The following is a 21,362-nucleotide window of genomic DNA, read 5'->3' as shown; positions in this document are numbered from 1 at the left end:
GGCACCAAGTCTTTCAACATGATGTCCCCGACGGGCGACAACTCGGAGCTACTGGCTGAGATTAAGGCAGGCAAGAGCCTGAAGCCGACGCCGCAGAGCAAGGGGCTGACCACAGTGTTCTCAGGCAGCGGGCAGCCGGCCTTCCAGGTAGGCGGGCCCAGCAGGAGCCTGCGACCCGGCTTCCCTGGCCCTAGGCCACCGGGCGCTCAGCCCCACCGCTTCTCCCTGCAGCCCGATTCACCACTGCCGTCTGTGTCACCTGCACTGTCACCAGTCCGGAGCCCCACACCGCCAGCTGCGGGGTTTCAGCCGCTGCTCAATGGAAGCTTGGTTCCCGTGCCGCCCACTACTCCTGCGCCGGGAGTGCAGCTGGACGTGGAGGCGCTCATCCCCACGCACGATGAGCAGGGCCGGCCCATCCCTGAGTGGAAGCGCCAGGTGATGGTGCGCAAGATGCAGCTGAAGATGCAGGAGGAGGAGGAGCAGAGGCGGAAGGTGGGTGGGGCGGGGTGCCCAGGGAGCCCTGGGGTCTGCATCTGGATGCACAGCCCATCCCCCACGCCACCCCCAACCCCAACCTCAGGACCTCCCATTTTCTTTCTTTCTTTCTTTTTTTTTTTCTTTTCTTGAGACAGAGTCTTGCTCTGTCGCCCAGGCTGGAGTGCAGTGGTGCAATCTCGACTCACTGCAACCTTCGCCTCCCAGGTTCAAATGATTCTCCTGCCTCAGCCTCCCAGGTAGCTGGGATTACAGGCGCCTGCCACCATGCCCAGCTAATTTTTTTGTATTTTTATTAGAGACGGGGTTTCACCATGTTGGCCAGGGCTGGGATTACAGGCATGAACCACCGTGCCCAGCCATTTTCTTTAGGGAAAGCAGGGTGGTACAACCCCGTTTGGGGCTTGTCCCAGTCTCCACACACACCCCCACAAGCTTGTCCTTGGAAGTGAGACAGCAGCCTTTCTCAGACTCTCCTTTACCTGCCCAGCGCCTGGGATCTGGTTAAAAGGCCTGTTCGGATTTAGGAGGTCTGGGTGGGGCTGAGGCTCTGCATTTCTAGCCAGCTCCTGGGTGAGGCTGCTGATGCTGCTGGTCCAAGGACCACACTGAGTAGCCAAGAGGGCTTTGGTCTCAGTCTTAGGGACCTGGGCTCCATTGCTGTGCTGCCGCCTTCCAGCTGCCGATACTGAGCCTCATACAGCCTCAGTTTCCTTCTCTGTAAGGTGAGCTGATCAGCACCAGCTGGCAGGATGAGTTACCTTTTATTCATCCAACAACTATTCCCCAAATGCCATTTATTTTTATTTATTTTTTTGAGACAGGGTCTCACTCTGTTACTGAGGCTGGAGTACGGTGGTGCGATCTTGACTCACTGCAACCTCCACCTCCTGGGTTCAAGCGATTCTCCCGCCTCAGCCTCCCGAGTAGCTGGGACTACAGATGCCCACCAACAATGCCCGTCTAATTTTTGTATTCTTAGTAGAGATGGGGTTTCACCATGTTGGCCAGGCCGGTCTCGAACTCCTGGCCTCAAGTGATCCGCCTGCCTCGGCCTCCCCAAGTGCTGGGATTACAGGCATGAGCCACCACACCTGGCCCCCGAGTGCCATTTATGTGCCCCACACACTGTTGTAGCCTCTGGAGATTCATGGTGAACATATCAAGGCCTGCTCTAAGGTGGCTGCGGACATGTGTGCGAGTCACCAAGCACACAAAATGGGGCAGTGTGAGAGAGTGGGTGGCAGTGGAGAGAAGTACCTGGGCTGATGCAACACAGCCAGCTGCAATGGGGAACGCACGGGACTGGGGCAGCCCTAACTGGCCACCTTATATGTGGGCTGGGGGGTGTGTTAGGGAAGGAGGAGGTGATGTCTAAGGTGACACTTGGAAGATGAGTGAGGGGTGGCCAGGAGGAGAGGGGGCTGAAAGAGCCGCAGGTGGGACAGAGCAGTCTGGAAGTGAGAGTGGATGTGGCTCTGACTGTCCTGAAGGAAGGGGGTAGCTGAGCTGGAGAGACCTCAGTGGGGGCCAGGTTACCAAGACCTGGCCAGAGGCCCAGAAGAGAACGGACTTTCTCCTGGAGCACTGGGGAGCCGGGTGCAGGGAGTGTTAAGCAGGGAAGAGGCTGCTTCCTATTTGTATGTGGGGAGTGGATCGCATAGGGTCAAGATGAATCAGGGACCTCTGTGGAGGCGATGGCAGGCCCAGGGGGGAAAACTGGACATCAGAGGTGGAGAAAAGTGAGCAAATGAGAATATTACAGTGCCCAGCTGTCCAGCAGGACGAAGGGAGGGGAAGGGTGGGCAGCTCAGTGGAAGCTGCAGCTGCAGCCTCTTTAAGAGCGGAGTGTCCTCTGATTCTGCACAGAAAACATTGAGCACAGGGAGCGGGAAGGCTTGGGCCACAGGGGAGCTGGAGAAGGGGTCATGAGTCTGGGAGGAGAGGCCTCAATAGCCGCCCTCGGATGGGTTGGGGGAGGGCCACCGCGCCTCTCAGCTTCAAGGCCTTTCGCAAGTTCCTTGGGTGGTGTAATGAGCGAACAAGCCAGGCATGGAGACCCTGTCTGCTGGCCTGTTCTTGCCGCCGCAGCAGCGACCAGCGACCGGCCGTGCCCCACGCCACCGACCAAAGTGGACACTGCCCAGAGCCTGGAGCGGCGGCTCAGGCCGAAGCCTCACCCCAGCGTCACCCCCCGCCGGCCAGACGCGGTCCCTCCCTGCAGACGCAGCCCCGCGGAGCCATTACACCACCCAGGACATGCAAAAGGCTCCCGGCGCCACGGCGGGAGCTAGGCCAGAGGGAGACGCGCCTCCCTCCCCTCTCTTGTCTTCCCCGCCTTAGCTGACGGCCGCCAGCTCGTGCTGCTACCCCCGCGAGGGCTGGAGGTACTCCCGCGAGCACAACGCCATCCTCGGGCCCTTTGGCGAGCTCATGACCGAAGCCGACATCCTACGCATCGAGCAGCAAATCGAGAACCTGCAGGTGCTGCACAAGGCGCAGAAGCTGGAGGCGCGCCTCGAGCAACTGGAGCTGGAGCTGGAGCAGCTGCTGCCCATCTCGGCCGCCCTGTCGGCGCCGCGCTTCACAGTCGATCCGCGCCGAATGCATGGCCGCGCCGCCAGCCTGCCCGCCTGGTGCAGCAAGATCTCCACGCTGCTCAAGAGCATGGCCACGCTGCTGGCTGCGCTGGGCGGCCGGCCTGCGCACCTGGCGGAGCTGCTGACCGCTGACACGGGCCAGCCGCTGGCGCCGCTGCCCGACGCGCCCTGGCTGCCCGGGCCGCTCTGCCTGGGCCGCTCGCACTCGCTCAGCTGGTGCCGCGAGGCTGTGGCGCGCGAGATCCTCGAGTGCGGCGTCTCCGTGCAGCATCTCCGCGCCACCTACGAGCTGCGCGCACGGGGCGCGGCGCCCGCGCGCTGTCCGCGCCGCAAGCCCCCGCAGTCCGCTGGCGCCCCGGGCCGGGAGCCCATCTTGGAGGAGGACTACGTGGCGGCCGGCTCTGGCCAGCCCAGCGCCGCCGCCGCCCACGGCCCGCTGGTCGACTGGGAGCCCCTGGGCACCCTGGGCCCGCCCGAGGTACAGGATCGCCAGGCGGCGCTGCCTGAGCCTGAGCAGCTGGCGCGCCGGCCGCCCCTCTGCACGAAGCTGCGCGGCGTCCAGGACTACCTCGACCTGCGCAAGGAGCGCATCGTCTACCTCTTCCTGGAGCACTGGCGCCGCTGGGCCTTCCGCGGACCAGGCCGCCGCGCTCAGGCGCGCCTACGCGGACTGCTGCCCCGCGTGGCGGCTGCCGGTGCTGGCCCGGGGCTGGAGGCCACGGACGCCCCCCGGCTGCCGGCGAGCAACAGCGAGGCCCACAGCCCCGACGAACGGCTGCGGCAGCTGCTGAGGCAGCGGCAGGCGGTGGGCAAGCTGCTGGGCCACTGGCGGAGCCTGCTGCGGCGCGTGCCGGCAAGCCCGGGCCTGGCGCACGGCCTGTACTGGCCCCAGCACTTCCTGCCGCCCCTGGACGGCGGCGCACCCCCGCGCTACGACAGCCTCACGCTCGACCTCTTCATGCTCGGCTACTTCCAGCTACTCGAGATGGGCCTGAGCCGCGAGGAGCGCAAGTTCCGCCACCTACTGTGCTACGAGATGTTTGACCGACTGGGCAGCCACCCGTGGGAGCGCATCCGCCTCTTCCACCGCGTGGTGCTGGAGGAGGTGGAGGCCGGCCGGCGCGGCTGGAGCGACGGCTTCGAGGACCTCAGGCACCGGTTCTTCGGAAACGGCCCGGAGGCTGAGCTGGCCCCGGAAGAACAGGCGAAGAAAAAGGAAGAGGAGGGGAAAGAACAGGAGCTGACCGAAGAGGCCGCTCCAGTTCAGACGGGGGACCCGCCTGAGGGGCAGCCCGAGGCCCTGGCCCCTGCGCCGCAGCCGCCGCCCCCGCCCGCCGCGCCTCCCCCGACCTCAGACTCTCCTGGTTCCGAAGCCCCCGCCGAAGACCCCTTGGAACTGGTGTCTGAGATGGGCGAGTTCAGCAACGAGGACATCTGCCGCTACATCGACCGCAGCTTCTCCTTCTGGAAAGAGAAGGAGGCAGAGCTGTTTGACATCTGAGCAGCGGAATTCGGAATTCTCAGTTCGCCCTCGAGCGTCTTAACGTGGGCCTGGACGCCTGTCTGACGCCCTCCAGAGGCTGGAAGCAGCAGGAAGAGCCCAGTGGCCTTGAGCAGCCCGGAGGGCCCAGGACCAGGCTGCCTCAGCCTCTGAGGTCCCATCGTGGCAGGCTGTGGGGCGTTGGTCGGATAGGCAGGGCAGGCACAGAACAGACCGGGTGTCCGCCTCTGGCCCCGTGGCCCTGCTGAGCTCTGTGTGGAGCCAGGCAGCAGAAGAAGCCCCTCTGAGTGAGGGTCTGCGGCTCCTCCTTGCGGCAGTGTGGCCTGCTCTTTGGTTTTCCACTGGAGTTCACAGCTACCTCCTTGGCTGAGGTCAAGGGAGCCACGTGTGCAGTGTTGTGTGTGAAGTGTGCCGTGTACAGACCCGTTCTCCTCTGTAACATTCAGGAAATAAAACTCTTTGCTGTAAACTGCCTACGTTGGACACCACACCTGCCCCTGATGTCATTGTAGCCCCACGATTGTAGCGCCCGTATCCACTCTATTGGGAAGACGGCAACCACGGGGTGAAGGTCCTTCACAGGGGAGCCAGGGGCAGCCTGAGTCTCCCTGAGCCAAGAGGCTGGGTGGGGGCTGGCATCTGCGTCTGCCCAGAGGTCTTGGGCCTGTGGCCATTGGCCACCTGCCTCTGTGGGGAATCAGGCTCAGGACCTCTGGGTCCCAGCTACTTGTTCTCTGCTTCTGTCCCACTCAGCTCTGATCTCTCTGGTGCCTCCCGTAGGACACAAGGGTCTGGGTTACTAGGGGAAAGGAGGCCAGCTCTGAGGGGGTGTGACCAGGCACCTCCATCCACTTGTCCCACAGAAGTGCATCAAAAGGATCACTTCCTGTGACCCTGACTCCTTCAGGTCCCGAGGTTGAGGGTGCCCCCTATCTCCCAGCCCCTGCAGGCCCTGAAGCTTTGTGGTTGTGTTTCAGGAGGAGGAGGAGGAGGCCCGGCTGGCCAGCATGCCCGCCTGGAGGCGGGACCTCCTGCGGAAGAAGCTGGAAGAAGAGAGGTGAGCTGGGGGTCAGGCAGAGGCTGGCCTGGCAGGGTGTCTTGACTGCGCCCCTGAGGTGGAGGTACCAAGTGACACTGTCTCTTTTTCCTTCCAGGGAGCAGAAACGGTGAGTGCAGGGCTGACCCCAACCTGCCACCCTTATCCCCACCCAAGTCGCAGAGGGTCGTCCCTTCATCCAGGCCAACTTGAGTACATCCTCCTGTCTCTTGGCCCTTGTAGCACAGCCTCCTTCCTCCCTATGATATCCCAGACCGCTGTCCCCCAGAATCTCTCTCTCATGCGCTAATAACTTTGTTCCCGGTTACTCAGTCCCTGCCTCCTATTAACCTGGCCTTTTCTACCCTTTAGTTAACCTAACCCCACTATCAATCACCTTGATTGTCTGGCCCTCAGAACGTACTTTCTGCCCCTAGTCATCTCACCCAGCCCAGTGCTGGCCAATAGAAATGTAATGAGAGCCACAGATGTAATTTAAAATTTTCTAGTAGCCACAGTGAAAATGTAGAAGGATATAGGTGAGCTTAATTTTAGTACTGTTTTATTTGGCACAAAATATCAAAAATATTATTTCAACACATAATCAATTATGAAAATTATTAATGAGATGTTTTATACTCCTCTTGTAAAAGTAAGTCTTTGGCCAGGCATGGTGGCTTACACATGTAATCCCAGCACTTTGAGAGGCCAAGGCAGGGGGACCACTTGAGCCCAGAAGTCTGAGACCAGCCTGGGCAATGCAGTGAGACCCCATTCTGTGAAAAAAAAAAAAAATTTTTTTTTTTTTGAGATGGGGTTTCACTCTTGTCACCCAATCTGGAGTGCAGTGGCGAGCTGGGCTCATGGAACCTCTGCCTCCTGGGTTCAAGTGATTCTCCTGCCTCAGCCTCCCAAGTAGCTGGGATTACAAGCGTGTGCCACCACACACAGCTAATTTTGTATTTTTAGTAGAGACGGGGTTTCACCATGTTGGCCAAGCTGGTCTCAAACTCCTGACCTGAAGCGATCCACCCGCTTCGGCCTCCCAAAGTTCTGGGATTATAGGCGTGAGCCACCAAGTCTGGCTTTTTTCTTTTTTTTTGAGACAGAGTTTTGCTCTTGTTGTCCAGGCTGGAGTGCAGTGGCACAATCTTGGCTCACTGCAACCTCTACCTCCTGGGTTCAAGTGATTCTCCTGCCTCAGCCTCCCTGGTAGTTGGGATTACAGGCGCCTGCCACCACGCCCGGCTAATTTTTGTATTTTTAGTAGAGGCCGGGTTTTGCCATGTTGGTCAGGCTGGTCTCGAACTCCTGACCTCAGGTGATCCACCCGCCTCAGCCTCCCAAAGTGCTGGGATTACAGGCGTAAGCCTTCGCACCAGGCCTGCAAAAAAAATTTTTTTTTAATTAGCTGCACGGGGCTGGGCGCAATGGCTCATACCTGTAATCCCAGCACTTTGGGAAGCTGAAGCGGGTGGATCACCTGAGGTCAGGAGTTCAAGACCAGCCTGGCCAACATGGTGAAACCCTGTCTCTACTAAAAATATAAAAATTAGGTGGTCGTGATGGCGCATGCCTGTAATCCCAGCTACTCGGGAGGCTGAGGCAGGAGAATCACTTGAATCTGGAAGGCGGAGGTTGCAGTGAGCCAGGATCACGCCATTTTGTACTCTAGCCTGGGCAACAGAGTGAGACTCCATTTCAAAAAAAAAAAAATTAGCTGGGCGGGCCGGGCTCGGTGGCTCACACCTGTAATCCCAGCACTTTGGGAGGCGGAGGCAGAATGATCACCTGAGGTCAGGAGTTCGAGACCAGCCTGACCAACATGGTGAAACCCCGTCTCTACTAAAAATACAAAAGTTAGCTGGGCATGGTGGCACGCTCCTGTAATCCCAGCTACTCAGAAGGCTGAGGCAGGAAAATCAGTTGAAACTGGGAGGCGGAGGTTGCAGTGAGCCGAGATCGTGCCACTGCACTCCAGCCTGGGTGACAGAGCGAGACTCTGTCTCAATTAAAAAAAAAAAATTAGCTGGGCATAGTGGCACACACCTGTGATTCCAGCTACTTGGGAGGCTGAGGTGGGAGGATTACGTGAGCCCAGGAGGTCGAGGCTGCAGTGAGCCATGATCTCACCACTGTGCTTCACCCTGGCAACAGAGCGAGACCCTGTCTCAAATAATAATAAAACTTAGTCTTTGAAATATCATGCACATTTTACACCTGCAATCCATCACAATTTAGATCAGCCACATTTCAAATGCTCAGCAGCCACATGTGCTTAGTGACTACTCTGTCAACAGGCAGATCTGCCCTCTATGTTCTAATAACCTGTCTCTAATCCTCAGTCCCTCTCTCAATTATATGGTCTCTCTGCTCCCCAGCAGCCCCACCCCAGTCCTCAATACTTCATATTGACAGCTCCCCCACAACTCAAGTCCTGGTCCCAGTAATCTTGCTGCCGCACCCAGCAATACCACCTCCTCACATGGTGCCAGTGACCCAGCACCTCTGTTTCCAGTAAAACCCCAGCCCACAATAATCCAGCCTTAACCTCCCACTCACCCAGCTCCCCTGTGCTCCAGTAACCCCATTCTGCCCCCAATCTAGCCCCTCTGTCTTCAGCAACCCAGCCCCTGCCCTCAGTAACCCACCCCTTGCATGGGTGACCTGGCCTCTGCCTGGTGCCTGGCCCCACCCTTTCTGCCAGCCTGAGTATCTGGCCCCAGACTTCACCGGGTCTGCCCCCCTCCCCACCGCCTCAGGAAAGAGGAGGAGCGACAGAAGCAGGAGGAGCTGCGGCGGGAGAAGGAACAGTCAGAGAAGCTGCGGACGCTGGGCTACGATGAGAGCAAGCTGGCGCCCTGGCAGCGACAGGTCATCCTGAAGAAGGGGGACATCGCTAAGTACTAGAGGCCGCAGACTCCTGCCCGCAGCCTCGCAGCTCCGTGGGGCCCTCCGCCCCAGCCCCAGCCAGCCAGGCCCTGGTGGAAGGGCTGGGAGCCGCACAGCCCTCCCCTCCTGCGCTGGAAACCCTCCCTGACCCCCCACCCTGGCACCCCGTATCCCCAGCCCTTGGCAACACTGGAGTGCACACGCCGCCACGGTTGCCCAGAAAAAGTGCCCAAGCTGCTGATGCAAACAACAACAAATGCTGCTTATTTGCATGCCGACTTACATATATTTGCATGTTCGTTGACTATCAAAGAGTGCAGAGCTCTCCCCAGCCCCGTGGGTGGTGACTTTGTTTTCCTGCGGGGCTCAGCCCCCTCCAGGATGCAGCCCCCTCCCCCGCACCCCGGAACCGGCGTCGCTGGCGCATCCTGGGTGGAGGCAGGCCCCGAGCTCGGGGAAGGGGTTTTCCCTTCCTCTCTGACCCAGATCTGCGCGCGGCCTAGCCCGGGCCTCATTTCTTATCCCCGCCAAGGGTTTCCTCTCAGTCATTTGTTTACCAGAAACATGAAAACTGCCTGTCTGGCCGGGCCGCACTTGTGGCCCCCGGGACCCCACCTCTGGCCCCACCTCCCTCAAGTCTGCGCCCCGTCCCCAGCCAGACCCACTCGCTGCCGGGACCCTTTCACTGCCCCGGTGGAGTGAATAGAGGATGAGGGGCCCTGACCCTGTGTCTCCAACTGCTGCACCCCATCCCGACCCTGTCCCCGCCACCTCGCAGCCCCATTAAAGCGCTCTCATCTGGGCTCCGGTTCACTCACTCGCTGTGGCCGCGACCTGCTCTCTCCTTCTCGGGGTAATTGAGCCTGAGTGGACTCGGGAGGGGCGGGCTTGGGAGCTAAGGCCACACTGGACTCCGCCATGGGTGCCGGATCCCGAGGTGACAAGATTCCCGTCCCCTTCGACGCCCTCGAGAAAAGTCCAGTCCACTTAACACCCCAGCCCCGCAGAAACGCCAAGAAGCCGTTTTTGTTTTGTTTTGTGTTTTTCTTTCACAGATATAATACCGCGATCTCAGCCAAACTCCGGCCGAGAAATTGAGACATGTCTTCACCCCCTCTCGACATTCGTTCGTGCTTCTTCGCCTTGGCTGGAGCGATAGGGGCGAGCAGGGGTGGGGCCGGCTGGTGCTGCTACGCAGGGCCGTGCCAGCGGCTTAATAAGTGACATAAAATGTCTACACGCATAAGTAACCGTACTTAGGGCTTCTGCAAGGGCCACCAGAGCGCCTAGGTGGCAAGTGGGCGCCATGTCACGGGCCGCGCTGCAGGCGGCTGCGCAAGTCTTCTACGCAGCCGTCCAGCCCCATGCGCTCCAGGGCCGCGTAAACGGCTCCCAGGCCCGCGGGCTGCTGCTGGCGCCAGCGCTTGAGCATCTCGTACTGCTGGTCTCGGAAGCGGCCGATCTCCACCTCCACGGCTTCGATCTCTGCCTCGCGCAGCCCCAGCGTGCGCACGAACTCCTTCCAGCGCCGCGCTGGGACCGCGTCCATCACGTCGTAGAGCTGCGGGCCCGGCTGCAGCATCATGGCTGGCGAGCCGGCTGGGGACTCTGGCGAGAGTGTGGGCGCAGCAGCGGGGCCTGGGGCAGGGCCAGAGAGAGCCAATTGGGGTACGTGGGCCGCGGTCGGGAGGCAGAGTCAGGGGCGTTCGTGCGGGTACCCCAGGGCTGAAGCCCGCTGGATCCGGTGGGTCAGGGCACAGGGCAGACCCGGTCAGTTAGGGGGCAGAAAGGGAACACGTTGTGAAACCACAACTTCCCACCGCAGACAGGAGAATGGGGTCAAGGCCTCAGGCCACTGATGTCCCTTACCAAGAGCTCTGCTGGGCAACTGGTCCCAGGACCATGTCACCTGCGGGCAGAGCGCCTCCTGGGTCTCGGGGTAGCCAGGGGTCCAGCTGTTACCCACCAACTGGACGGTGCAGATCTTCTCACTGCTGTCAGGAGGTGCTAGAAGGGTGTGGGCGCTGTCCAAGGGTGACAGATGGGTGGCCTGGAAGCCAAGAGGGGCCCCAGGTCAGCCCTGCTTGCCAAGTAAGGCCCCTTACCCGCAGTGCCTCTCCAGGAGGGGACAGTCCCTGGTTCAGTCAGCAGACACCCCCGCAATGACACCTCCCACAGTTGGCCCTGCTCTCACTGTAGCCCAGCAGAACTCTTGCTTCTGCCTTGAGTCCCCTGCCCCCGCCTCCTTCCTCTTGTCCCCCAGCACCATGGGGCTCTCCTTCCATTGAACTGTTAGCTCCTGTGTACGAATCTGAACTCCAGCTGACTGAGCACCCCTTGAGGGCAGGCACTGTGCTGGTCTCATCCACTGATGACTCTGCTCCCAACACCTCTGTCCACTAGGGCTACCCGGTGCTGGCCGCGTGCCAAGCTCCAGGGATCATAGTAAGGCTTGATCTTCCAGCTCCAGAAGGCAGCCCAGAATCACACAGTGAGGTTCTTACCGGTGGTGGGGTCAGAGCCTCCATCCCAGCTTCATCTGCTGACAGACACAGAGAGATTGCGGTCAGCCACCAGGCAAGCCTCCTGGACCTGGGTGCTGGTACAGCTCCTCTAGGGTTCCTCTGCACCCCACACTCCCTGCCTCAGTTTCCCCTTCTGTATCAGGGTTGAGTAGACTCTGGGCTACCCATCCTGACCCCAGGCTTCTGGGTGCATGTGTGGGTGTGTGTACTTACCAGTAACCAGGGGCTTGTGAGGCCAGCAGTGGCGGTATGTGTAGGTCAGGGTGGCCCCAAGCAGGAGGGGGACCACAAGGCCAGCCAGGAGCACCTGGACCCAGAACACTGAAAGCAGCTGGTGGGTGTTGGGTGGTTGTCCCCCCTCACCCGCCTCCCCTCGGCCCATCCCAGTTCTCCCACTCGCATTCCCAGCACACCACCTACTCTGCCTCCAGCCACAGACAGCGGCACAGCGCTCTGGACAGCTCCCCAGGGTGCTCCTGCAAGGGACGGGGGTGGCCTGAGGGATGAGGGGGTGCATGCCAGGAGGGGCTCCCTAAGACTGCCCAGCATCTGCTCCATCCTAGAGACCCTTCCCTCCCCAGGCCTCTCACTCTACCCAAGAATGTTCCTGTCATTGTGTCCCTGGTAACAACCACAGACACTATTCACTGAGCTTCTTCTAGACTACATGAAGAGTCACTAGAATGTCAACCCCAAAAGGACAGGGATTTTGCCTATTTTGTCCCCTGTTGCATCCCCAGCACCTAGAACAGTGTGTAGAACATAGCAGATATTCAATAAAGACTTGAATGGAGGCCGGGCGCGGTGGCTCATGCCTGTAATCCCAGCACTTTGGGAGGCCAAGGCGGGTGGATCACGAGGTCAGGAGATCAAGACCATCTTGGCTAACATGGTGAAACCCTGTCTCTACTAAAAATACAAAAAATTAGCCGGGGGTGGTGGTGGGCTCCTGTAGTCCCAGCTACTTGGGAGGCTGAGGCAGGAGAATCACTTGAACCCAGGCGGCAGAGGTTGCAGTGAGCCAAGATCGTGCCACTGCACTCCAGCCTGGGTGACAGAGCAAGTCTCCATCTCAAAAAAAAAAAAAAAAAAAAAAAAAAAAGACTTGAATAGATACAGAAAGTCCCTTACCTCTGATCAAAGGTCTGTGAATAAGCTGCTAACATCCCATGTTGAGAAAGGGACACCACACATCAGAGACGCGAATTCTCTGCACTTGCCCAAGATCCCCTAGAGAACTAGCAGCACAGTCCTGACTCTCAGCCCTTTGTATTTATTTATTTAATAGATTTAATATTTATTTAATATTTAATAGATTTAATATTTATTTATTTATTTAATAGGTCTCGCTCTGTTGCCCAGGCTGAAGTGCAGTGGCACGATCATAGCTCACTGCAGCCTCAACCTCCTTCAGCCCAAGTTTTAAAGCTGTATCAATGTGACTCTCTGTATAAGTGACAAATCATCTGTAATATCTGGCTAGGATCGCTGGGGGGAATGCTGGCTGAAAGTGAAGGCACATACCCTTATTTATCTGGCTAAGGTGAATCCAGATTTCTCTTTTGCCATCTAAGTTTGCCTGAAGTGGGGCCCACCCATCACAGGGCCAAGGCTCCCTCCTCCCTATCCCCTCTTCCTATTCCTGAACCAGCAGCACCTGCCCCACCCCAGGCCCCTGCCCTGCTCCCAGCCGCCCTTCCCTCCATCCCACGACAGCTAGGAATTACGTGGGGCAGGACACGCAGCCATCGCCATGTTCATAGAAGCCAGGCAGGCAGGTCCCACAGTCAGTATCTCTGCGGGAACCTGCAATCCAGGAGAGGCATGCGTCACCATGGGACAGGAGTGGGTCAGGCAGGGAGAAGGGGGTCTCGGAGTAGAGAGCCCTGGGTGGGGGTACTCACAGAGTAGCCGTGTGTGGCGGTGCAGGGCCCCGCAGTCTAGGCATGGTTGGCAGTAGAAGGGTGAACTGCTGACACATTGGCTGACCTGGCACTCCACAAACCAGCCTGGCTTACAGCCACAGCGGGTGTCGGCCACTGCTGAACAGTTCTCCAGCGCCACCTGGGAGGCTGGTGGGGGTGCAGGGAGATGGGGAGTGGAGAGTTAGTCAGGGCCAAAGGCTCCCATGGAGAGGCAGAGGCATTATCCCAAGATAATGAAGACAGAAGTAGGTGAAAGACAGACAGGTACAGGGCTACCCTAAAAAAGAGAGAAGCTCAGAGATTAAGGCCGACCAGAGGCCAAGGCACATGGAGAGATGGGAAGGTCACCAGGAAGAGAGAAGGGGCAAGGGCACCCTGAAGGAGGATCAGGGTGGAGGGTTCTGGCAAGGGTGGGTGCAGGACCCTCACACCCCAAGTTTGGGCCCGAGCCAGCCACTTCCTTCAGAAAGGCCTGTCCTTAGGAACTCCCTGCCAAGCACTGAGAAGCCCCTCACCCTGCTCATCACAGGCCTGGCAGCGGGCACATTCAGAATTATGGTGGTTCTCCCAGGCCAAGAAGGTGTCTTGGGGACACAGAAGGCAGGTGGAGTTGCCGCAGGGCTCCGTGCAAGGGGCCTTCAGGTAGTGCCCTGTGGAACCAGGCAGGGGTCAGGCAGGCAGAGGGGCTGCCCAGCAACCCCCGACCTGCTTCCCACCCTGCCCTCCCTCCCTCTTTCTCTCCAGCTCCCTACTTCTCTGTCAGCCTACCCCTACCTCCCCTGCCAGCCTCCTCTTACCTCCTGGGCCTGCCCACCACCTCTCCAGCCCTGCCTGCCCCATGCCTCTCCCACCCCTGTGGCCACTTACCCGCTGGGCAGCCTCTGCAACAAAACAGACCAATCTTCTTGTGGAAGTCACCGGCACAGTCACACCTGGGGCTACGAGTACTGCCCTGGGCCTGGGCCCCCAGCAGCACCAGGAGGAGCGCCTGGGGGACAGGTGCTGCTGACTCTCAGCGCAGCTGCCCACGTGGGGCCTCTCCCTGCCGCCTCTCCTCCATTTCAGAGGCCCCAGCATTTGCCCACAGAGCAGCCCACTTCCCAGGCCCCGGGCAGAAGGGGTGCCCATGGGTGGAGAGGAAACTAACTTCCTTCCCCCTGCGCACACACCAGGCTTCGGAGGGGGCGCTTGCCAGCCCCTCACAAGTTTCCCCTCCACCAGAGCAGGGATCCGGCAGCGCCCCCACCCCCACCCATGCTTTCTGTTGGGGGAGGGACACTGATAATGCTCTGCCTGGGGCCCCCAGACCCTCCTGGGAGGGGTTTCCTCTCAGTGGAAGGGCTACGCCCTGGAGGAGCCTCTAACGAGATCGGAAGGGGCGGCCAACCCAGCCCCCAGTGAGGCTTGGAGTGGAGACGCGCCCGGGGCCCCTTCCTTCACCGAGGCTCTTGGGACAGGGCTCAAAGCTGCCCCTCGCCTCCTGCGTCTCAACTCACCGCCGCCACCGCCGCGCAGCCCCGCGGCCGCTGCTCCATAGCCCTCCGCGCCGCGCTGGGCCCTCCGACGGGCGCCCAGGGGCTTCCCGGCTCCGTGCCCTCTGCCCGTCGTGGTTCCGCCTTCAGCCCCGCGCCCGCAGGGCCCGCCCCGCGCCGTCGAGAAGAGCCCGCCTGGCGGGCGGGGGGAGGCGGGGCCGCCCGAGCCCAACCGAGTCCGACCGGGTGCCCCCTCTGCTCGGCCTAGACCTGAGCTCATTAGGCGGCAGCGGACAGGCCAAGTAGAACACGCGAAGCGCTGGGCTGCCTGCTGCGACCAGGGGCACAGGATAGAGCTGCATCTCGGTCCCCACCCCGAGTCTCGCCCCAACCCTGAGAACCACTTCAAGGCAGAGCCAGGGCAAGTGACTTCTCTCTCGGCCTCCGCGCCCCCAGCCATGGAGGAGGTTGGGCCAAAAGTACCGCAAGGGGCCAAGCGCAGTAGCTCAGGCCTGTAATTCTAGCACTATGGGAGGCAGAGGCGGGCGGAACACTTGGGGTCAGGAGTTCGAGACCAGCCTGACCAATATGGTGAAATGCCGTCTCTACTTAAAATACAAAAACTAGCCCGGCATGGTGGTGCACACCTGCAGTTCCAGCTACTAGAGTGGCTGGGGCAGGAGAATCGTTTGAACCCGGGAGGCAGAGGTTGCAGTGAGCCGACATCACACCACTGCACTCCAACCTAGGTGACAGAGTGAGACTCTATTAAAAAAAAAAAAAAAGCTCCTGAAGGGACCCCCATGGAGGACCCACCTTCCCAAGAGGGATGGCCTGAGTGTGGGAACTGGGCAGATTCAGCCCTGAATCACCGGGGGGCACCTGGGGAGAGGATCTGATGGTGGCTGAAGGTGGGGAAGTCTGGGGGTGTTGGTCTGGTGGCATCCCACACCCCATTACTTCCCAGTGCTTCCCATGGCAAGCTCCATCCGTGGCCCATCCGTGGCAAGTGGAGGAGCACAGGAACACAAGGAGGCCGCCCTGAACTCAAGTGCCCCGAGTCACTGGGCCCCAAAGCAAAGGACTCTTCCCAGTGGAGTCTAGACAAGTCTTTATAAAAGAACCAAAAGCTCAATAAATACGTAACTTTACAGAACCCAGCCCAAGCCAGGGGTGGCCTGTGGGACTGGGAAGGTGGGGGCAGGGCAGGAGTGAATCCCACTGGAGGCCAGTGAGGGTAGAAGTGGGATGGGCAGCCTAGGAGCCCAGCCCTGAAGACTCGAGCTGAGCTGGTAACTTCGGGGAGTAGGTGACGAGGGGCTGCCTGGGCAGGTGGGGTGGTACTGTGGCCTGGGCCTCCTCCACTCCATCCAGTCTGGCAAAGCGCAAATCGGGCCTGGGCGTAGGCAGGGATCCTGCCCAGCATCCGGCTCATGATTACAGGAGGCAGTAGCTGAAGCAGGTGCCGGCACGCCCCAGGAGGCAGGCTGTCTGCTGTCTCTTGGTCAATGGCACTCTTGGGGGCCTCCCTCTGCTCAGACCTCCCTACAGGGTGGGGAGGGGACAGAGTCCTTCTTTGGCTGACGCCATTCAGAGTGGCTCTGGTCACCCTCTCTTCCCCACGGCACTCCTCAGGCCCCTTCACTGCTGCCCACCACAGCCCCCTGCACCCAGACACTGGGCAGGGTTCAGGCTCCCTCCGCCATGACCCTCCCCAAATGCGATGCTCCCAGGCATGAGTGGGCCCCCATGCCAGTGCCCTGAGCCACCTGCCCTACCCCAGTCCAGGCCACTCACGAGGCAGTGAGCGTGGAGTTAAGCAGCAAGGTGGTCCTGATTCGGTAGAGCTGGGCCAGGGTCAGCTTCCTGTGCTGGGCAGAGACCCCTGGTGGGGGCTCAGGCTGGACCCTGGGAGAGGCCCCCGAGGGCAGGTCTCCACACCTCTTCCTGTGGGAGCCTGCAGGTTCCCCGGCCAAGCAGCTGACTAGCCCAGGACCACTGCCAGGGCTAGGGGCCCCTCGGCAATCCCAGCTGGGCCCAGCTTCCTGAGGGGAGCCCTGAGTCCTAATACCTGGGGCTGGAACAGCCAGGCAGAGCTCTGACAGGCTGCGGCTGGGGGCAGAGGGTGTCCCATGGGTGCCAGCCCCTGCCAGCAGCTGGAGGAGGCTGGCCTCCGACTTAGACTTGAGCAGGTAGGGCGGGCAGGTCAACAGCTGGACAGGGGTGCGGCGGCGGAGACGGGGCGAGGGTGGAGGGGAAGGAGCTTGTGGGGACTCTGGGGCCCGAGGCACTAGCTCTGCCATGGGGCCTGGGGCCACAAAGTCTTGTAAGGAGGTTGGGGAGAGGGTGCCGTAGGCAGAGTCCATGGAGCAGGAGCGGCCGTCCACCGGACCCAGGGGCAGCAGCTCACTGGTGGGCGTGGCAGATGAGGCAGTGGTGCTGAGAGAGGTCTCATCAGACTGGGAGCTGAAAGGACCGCCGTCGAACTCGGGGGAGGACAGCGTGTGCCCGGGCTCTACCACAACCATGGCCAGGGTCTCCGTGGAGCCATCTGAGGCACTGTGGGGCCAGGAGCAGAGTCAGCCCAGGCCATGAAACCTAGATGGCCTGAGGCAGCCCCAGGCTGGGCAATGCACAGTGGTTTATACCCTCTGCCCTCCTGGGGCTGGAGGCTCAGAGATGGCAGCATGTGGCAGGTGTGTCAGATCTTCCGGCTCCAGTGCCCACAACAGACCTCAGCAGCGAGCCCAGCACTCTTCCCTGCCAAGGCTGAATCTGCCCTAAGGATCCTCAGCACAGCACCCCAGGCAGCCACCACGAATGGATCAGGGCTGGCAGCACATGGAAAGGTGTCTGCCCTCCCCACCCGGACTCTGGGGGAGACAGAGCCCCACTCCCACAGTGTTCATGACAAGAGGCCATTGGGAGGAAGGGAGCGTGGATGGGCCTTCAGGAGTCCTGGGCTAGAGTACTTGTCCTGGTTTGACCTGCTGGGTGGTCATGAGCAGACGTACCAGTGCTGAGAGTCGGGGCTACCGCTGCTTTTCCGCATGATGGTAGGGGAGCTGGCAGCTGAAGTGCCACTGTCCTCGCCTTCCTCCTCCTCCTCCTCCTCCTCTTCCTCCTCCTGCTCATCCTCCTCCTCTTCCAGGCTCTGCAGGGGCTGCTGACTGCCTGGGGGCTCCTGTGCACGCAGCTGTTGCAGCTGGTTCTGCAGGCAAGGTTGGGGTACATGGGACAGAATGGGTTGTGACCAGCATCTCCCTAATCTGCCTTGCCCACCCACTCACTACTCTGCACTCACCTGGGCATTGTAAATGGTGTCCACCCAGCCACGGCACAAGGCCTGGCCGCTGGCCTGGAACGTGTAGGCCCCTACAGCACTGTGAAACTCATTCAGGTAGATAAGGAGGAAGGACCCTGGTTAGGGAAGGCCCAAGTCAGTGTCAACAGAGACAATGGCCCCCACCCATCACAGCCCCTGACCAGGAACAGGGAACCAGGGCTCCTTACCAGGGTCCCGTAGCTCCCGGCACACAATCTTGTCCACCAGCAGGGGTGGCCTGATGACCCTGGTCCTCTCTGCCTTCTTCACTGCCTTGGTCACCAACAGCAGATCCGTGAAGAGGAAGCAGTACACATCCATCTGCAGTGGCAGGAGGGGGGGTGGCCAGAGAGGCCAGCAGGGTCAGGGCCGGGGACTGTGGCACGAGCCTCCCCTGGGAGCACTCGGTTTTTGTCAAACACTCCTCCCACCAAGAACCTTCAAGTAAAATTAAAATGAAGAGGAAGATGATTCTCTTTCACTGAGATGTACGTTGATGACTTATCTCAATACAAGTTTACATTAAAAAGAAGACTGGTGACTTTGAAGTCACCGTGTGCAAGCTCTCAGCCTGCCCCATGCCTGAAGGGGCCATGGCATGGTAGCAAGGCTCTGGGGTTCCTGGCCCACTTGTGGAATATGGCTGCCCTCCCACCAGGAACCCATGTGGCACCAACAAATGGGCACAACTGGTGTCTTCAAGGGCTAGGACCCTACTGCTGGATTTGTGAATGGCAGGCAGAGAACTGTCATTCACTATGACAAGGTCACTGGTTCTTCAGTAACCACCCAAGGGACTGCAGAGCTGAGAACCAGTGACTGGGGCCCAGGAGGTCCCTAGGAAGGACAGGGCACAGGGGTGGGGGTGGCCCTGGAATCACCTTGCTGTCCTTCCCCTCCTTCATCCTCAGGCTCCCCTCCAGCAGCAGCTGCCGCGTCTCCTCCGGGGAGGCGCCGGGGATGGGCGCTGTCAAGTCCAGGTGCAGAAATTCCTTCAGGAGCTGGGGACGGATGGCGTGAGCGTAGGGGAGGCCACAGCCTGACTCCCATCTCAGCTAGGCATCCTCAGTGAGATGCCCAGCACAGCCCCTGCCTGCCAGCTGGGCCTTCTTCTCTCCCAGCCGGCAACCCCCGCAGACACACACGCCCACCTTGTCCACTTCGTCGCTGCTGCTTTCCACCACCTCGTAGGCGTCGATGCGGCTCACCACGGCCGCCAGCCGCTGCCGCTCCTGCCGCTGCCGCATGCACGCGTTCACGTGGTGGATGAAGCGCTCCACGGAGCCGATCTAGGGGCAGGCGAGGGAGTTTCAGGTCCAGGGTCATGACGGACCAGAGAGCCGCGCAGGGGAGACGGCTCCCGCTGGCCATCAGGGTTACCATGGCGACGACGGCCTCCTTGGCGCGCGGCTCCTCGGTCTTCCTCAGCACCGACTTGAGCAGCAGCGGGTACTTGGTGAGCCGCTGGTGGGGTTTGGCCAGCATGTCGCTCAGCTTCAGCCTCTGGCACTGTGGGTGCTTCTCCGCCCACTGCGGTGGGGGAGTGGGGGCGGGGCTCAGGGCAGGCCCCGCCCCACCCGGCCCCGTCCAGGGTCTCGTCCTCCTGCGCCCCCGCCCACGGCACGCGCGCCCTCACCGTGATGTAGGCCCGGAAGAGGTCGTTGTCGCGCAGCAGGCCGCGCATGTACTCCATGCAGCCCTCCTCCTCCATGCAGTAGCGGATGTAGGGCTTGAAGAGCGAGCCGAACTGGCCCGGGGCAGAACAACCACGGCGCCGGTTACCGCGCGCTCCCTGCGGGCCGGCCCGCGCCAGGCGCTGCGCAAGCGCTTCCTTACTGCACTTGGGCGACCACCCCAAGGGGGCAGCAAGCTTATGATCCCTGTTTCCAGATGAGGAAACTGAGCCTCAGCCAAAGTGACCACCCGTGGCCAGGGATCAGGGGTAGATGGTCAGGTGGAGGCTCAAACCCGGGCGACCGCCTCGTAATTCCTCACCCTCGGCCACAAGGGGTCAAGTGCGGTTACGGGCCTGGGGGAGGTTGGGGATGCTGGGCAGACCGGATCGGGCCGTGGAGGCTTTTCGGCGCCCCAGCCCTGCCTCAGTGCCCCCGCCTGCGCCCGGCCCCGCCCGTACCATCTTGAAGCCTTTGAGGAAGTCCCCGGGCTGCAGCAGCGCTCGCGTGCGCCGCGCCTTCTCCAGCACCGGCGCCATCACGCTAGCCCACAGCCTGCGGTGCAGCTGCGCGATCTCCGGGATGTTGCTGAACAGGCGCTCCGCCTCCACCTGGGCGCGGCGGGAGGTGCGGTTGGCCTCGCCCCTCCGCCAGGTTAGCCCCGCCCCAGGTCCAGATCCCGCCCTCCTTCCTGGTACCTCACCCGCTGCCGCCCCTGAATCCCAGCGCACCTCACACAGCAGCCCTGACTCTTGCAGGTTCAGGAGGCAACACAGGAACAGCTGTGGGATCAGGGGATGGTGTGACTGGGGTCGGGAGGCTGTCTCAGCCCTAGGGCCCCACCCAGCCTCAGGCTCCCCTGCCACTCCTTCCCCTTCCCCGTTCCAGGAGGCCCCACAGCAGCCACGGATAAGAAGGCTGTACCCTTTGGCCTTCGCACCTGGGTAGTCCAGACCCTGAGGAAAGACCCAGTCCTCATAGCCCTCCCGAGGTCACACTGCCCTGGTCCCTCCTGGAGGGAAGCTCGGGGGAGACTGGCCTTGAAGCCACGCCTGGAATTCCCTTCTCCACCTCTGCCCTGGCTTAGCCTCCAGATTTCACCTCTGAGGGTGCTTCCTCCCTCCAGGAAGCTCCAAGCCCAGGGTAGGTGCTCCCCTCCCTGAGCCGAAATCCCTACACTGCCAGCTCACTCTGTCCCGTCCAGGGCGTGGCCTGCTGGGCACCCAGCACACAGCAAGTGTTGGGAAACAGCCACTGAACGAAAGTGAAAGAATGAGGCCTCACCTGTGCTAATTCAGCTGAACCTGACAAACCTGCCCAAAGCCCCCTCCCAGGTTCCTCTAGGAGGCACCTCCTCCCTGGGCGCAGCCCTTGTCTGACTTTCCTGCCCCCACCTCATTGCCAGGCACCTGCTCCTTCTGCAAAGGCTCAGACTCAGCTGAGGGCTGTCAGAAAGAGGGGGGCAGGGTGGTCACGGGGACCAGCGCAGCCCCTACTCACGTTGATGATCACCCGCAGTTTCCTGATGTAGGAGGCCTCCGTGTGCAGCAGCTCCCACACCGCCTCCTGCTGGTGGCACTGCCGCCGGGTCAGCTTCTAGAGGGAGGGCAGGATGGGTCATTCAAGAGGCCTGGAGCACCTTAGGGTGGCCGGGGAGGATAAGCAACCTGCATGCAACTCTCTCATTTTCCCAATGGGGACATGGAGGTCCCAAGAGGAGCAGGGTCACCCTTGACACTACATGAGTAATCACAGTTAAGACACCCAAGATCTGGGCCCTCCTCTGCCATTAAAACAGCCAAGCAGCACACCATTTTCATCTAGCCTCAGTGTCTCCAAAGTGGGCTAATGGTAACGGTGGCCTCTTTGGGGCATCCCACGGAACATCTGATCACTGGGTCCTCCCGACGGCTGT

At 60.7% G+C, this 21,362-nt stretch overlaps 3 protein-coding genes across 25 annotated transcripts in view; 1 reads left to right on the top strand and 2 right to left on the bottom strand.

Annotated features, from left to right (window-relative positions):
* Window positions 1–8,811, top strand: part of ESPN (espin) — a 35,488-nt gene extending 26,677 nt beyond the window's left edge. For 5 of the 9 annotated variants that reach the window (XM_055383062.2, XM_055383074.2, XM_055383069.2 and 2 more), the window contains 3 exons: window positions 2–147; window positions 232–495; window positions 2,842–5,075. In XM_055383062.2, coding sequence (XP_055239037.2) covers window positions 2–147; window positions 232–495; window positions 2,842–4,599 — 2,168 coding nt within the window. In that variant the 3' untranslated portion in view covers window positions 4,600–5,075. Of the gene's footprint in view, window position 1; window positions 148–231; window positions 496–2,841; window positions 5,076–5,576; window positions 5,657–5,753; window positions 5,766–8,397 lie in introns of those variants that run through there. The other 4 variants (XM_031011727.3, XM_031011724.3, XM_031011720.3 and 1 more) reach the window with 1 other exon arrangement.
* Window positions 8,812–9,550: 739 nt separating this feature from the next.
* TNFRSF25 (TNF receptor superfamily member 25) lies at window positions 9,551–15,397 on the bottom strand. 4 transcript variants are annotated; one of them, XM_019010429.4, is made up of 10 exons: window positions 14,474–15,397; window positions 13,845–13,965; window positions 13,493–13,627; window positions 12,957–13,124; window positions 12,780–12,858; window positions 11,466–11,548; window positions 11,266–11,373; window positions 11,032–11,069; window positions 10,397–10,577; window positions 9,551–10,165 (listed from the first exon to the last, which is right to left on the bottom strand). In XM_019010429.4, the coding sequence occupies exons 1-10, from the start codon at window positions 14,510–14,512 to the stop codon at window positions 9,837–9,839; spliced, it is 1,281 nt and encodes a 426-aa protein (XP_018865974.1). In that variant the 5' UTR covers window positions 14,513–15,397; the 3' UTR covers window positions 9,551–9,836. The 4 variants fall into 4 exon arrangements, with proteins under 4 accessions (XP_018865974.1, XP_018865971.1, XP_018865964.1 ...); XM_019010426.4 differs by having other exon boundaries at window positions 11,473–11,528; XM_019010419.4 differs by having other exon boundaries at window positions 11,266–11,528.
* A 146-nt stretch (window positions 15,398–15,543) lies between these two features.
* The window catches only part of PLEKHG5 (pleckstrin homology and RhoGEF domain containing G5), a 30,426-nt gene continuing 24,607 nt past the window's right edge, over window positions 15,544–21,362 (bottom strand). For 9 of the 12 annotated variants that reach the window (XM_031011733.3, XM_055383139.2, XM_055383159.2 and 6 more), the window contains 12 exons: window positions 20,948–21,043; window positions 20,179–20,229; window positions 19,909–20,058; window positions 19,411–19,521; window positions 19,155–19,304; window positions 18,926–19,063; window positions 18,656–18,775; window positions 17,963–18,095; window positions 17,754–17,869; window positions 17,464–17,660; window positions 16,247–17,008; window positions 15,544–15,994 (listed from right to left, as the gene is read on the bottom strand). In XM_031011733.3, the coding sequence (XP_030867593.3) occupies window positions 15,985–15,994; window positions 16,247–17,008; window positions 17,464–17,660; window positions 17,754–17,869; window positions 17,963–18,095; window positions 18,656–18,775; window positions 18,926–19,063; window positions 19,155–19,304; window positions 19,411–19,521; window positions 19,909–20,058; window positions 20,179–20,229; window positions 20,948–21,043 (2,034 nt within the window). In that variant the 3' untranslated portion in view covers window positions 15,544–15,984. Of the gene's footprint in view, window positions 15,995–16,242; window positions 17,009–17,463; window positions 17,661–17,753; window positions 17,870–17,962; window positions 18,096–18,655; window positions 18,776–18,925; window positions 19,064–19,154; window positions 19,305–19,410; window positions 19,522–19,908; window positions 20,059–20,178; window positions 20,230–20,947; window positions 21,044–21,362 lie in introns of those variants that run through there. The other 3 variants (XM_063703192.1, XM_031011731.3, XM_063703196.1) reach the window with 2 other exon arrangements.

This window comes from Gorilla gorilla, chromosome 1, assembly GCF_029281585.2.
Source record: "Gorilla gorilla gorilla isolate KB3781 chromosome 1, NHGRI_mGorGor1-v2.1_pri, whole genome shotgun sequence".
Lineage (NCBI taxonomy): Eukaryota > Metazoa > Chordata > Mammalia > Primates > Hominidae > Gorilla > Gorilla gorilla.
Note: the sequence above shows the minus strand (reverse complement) of the source record. Positions and strands in the feature narration are given on the sequence as shown.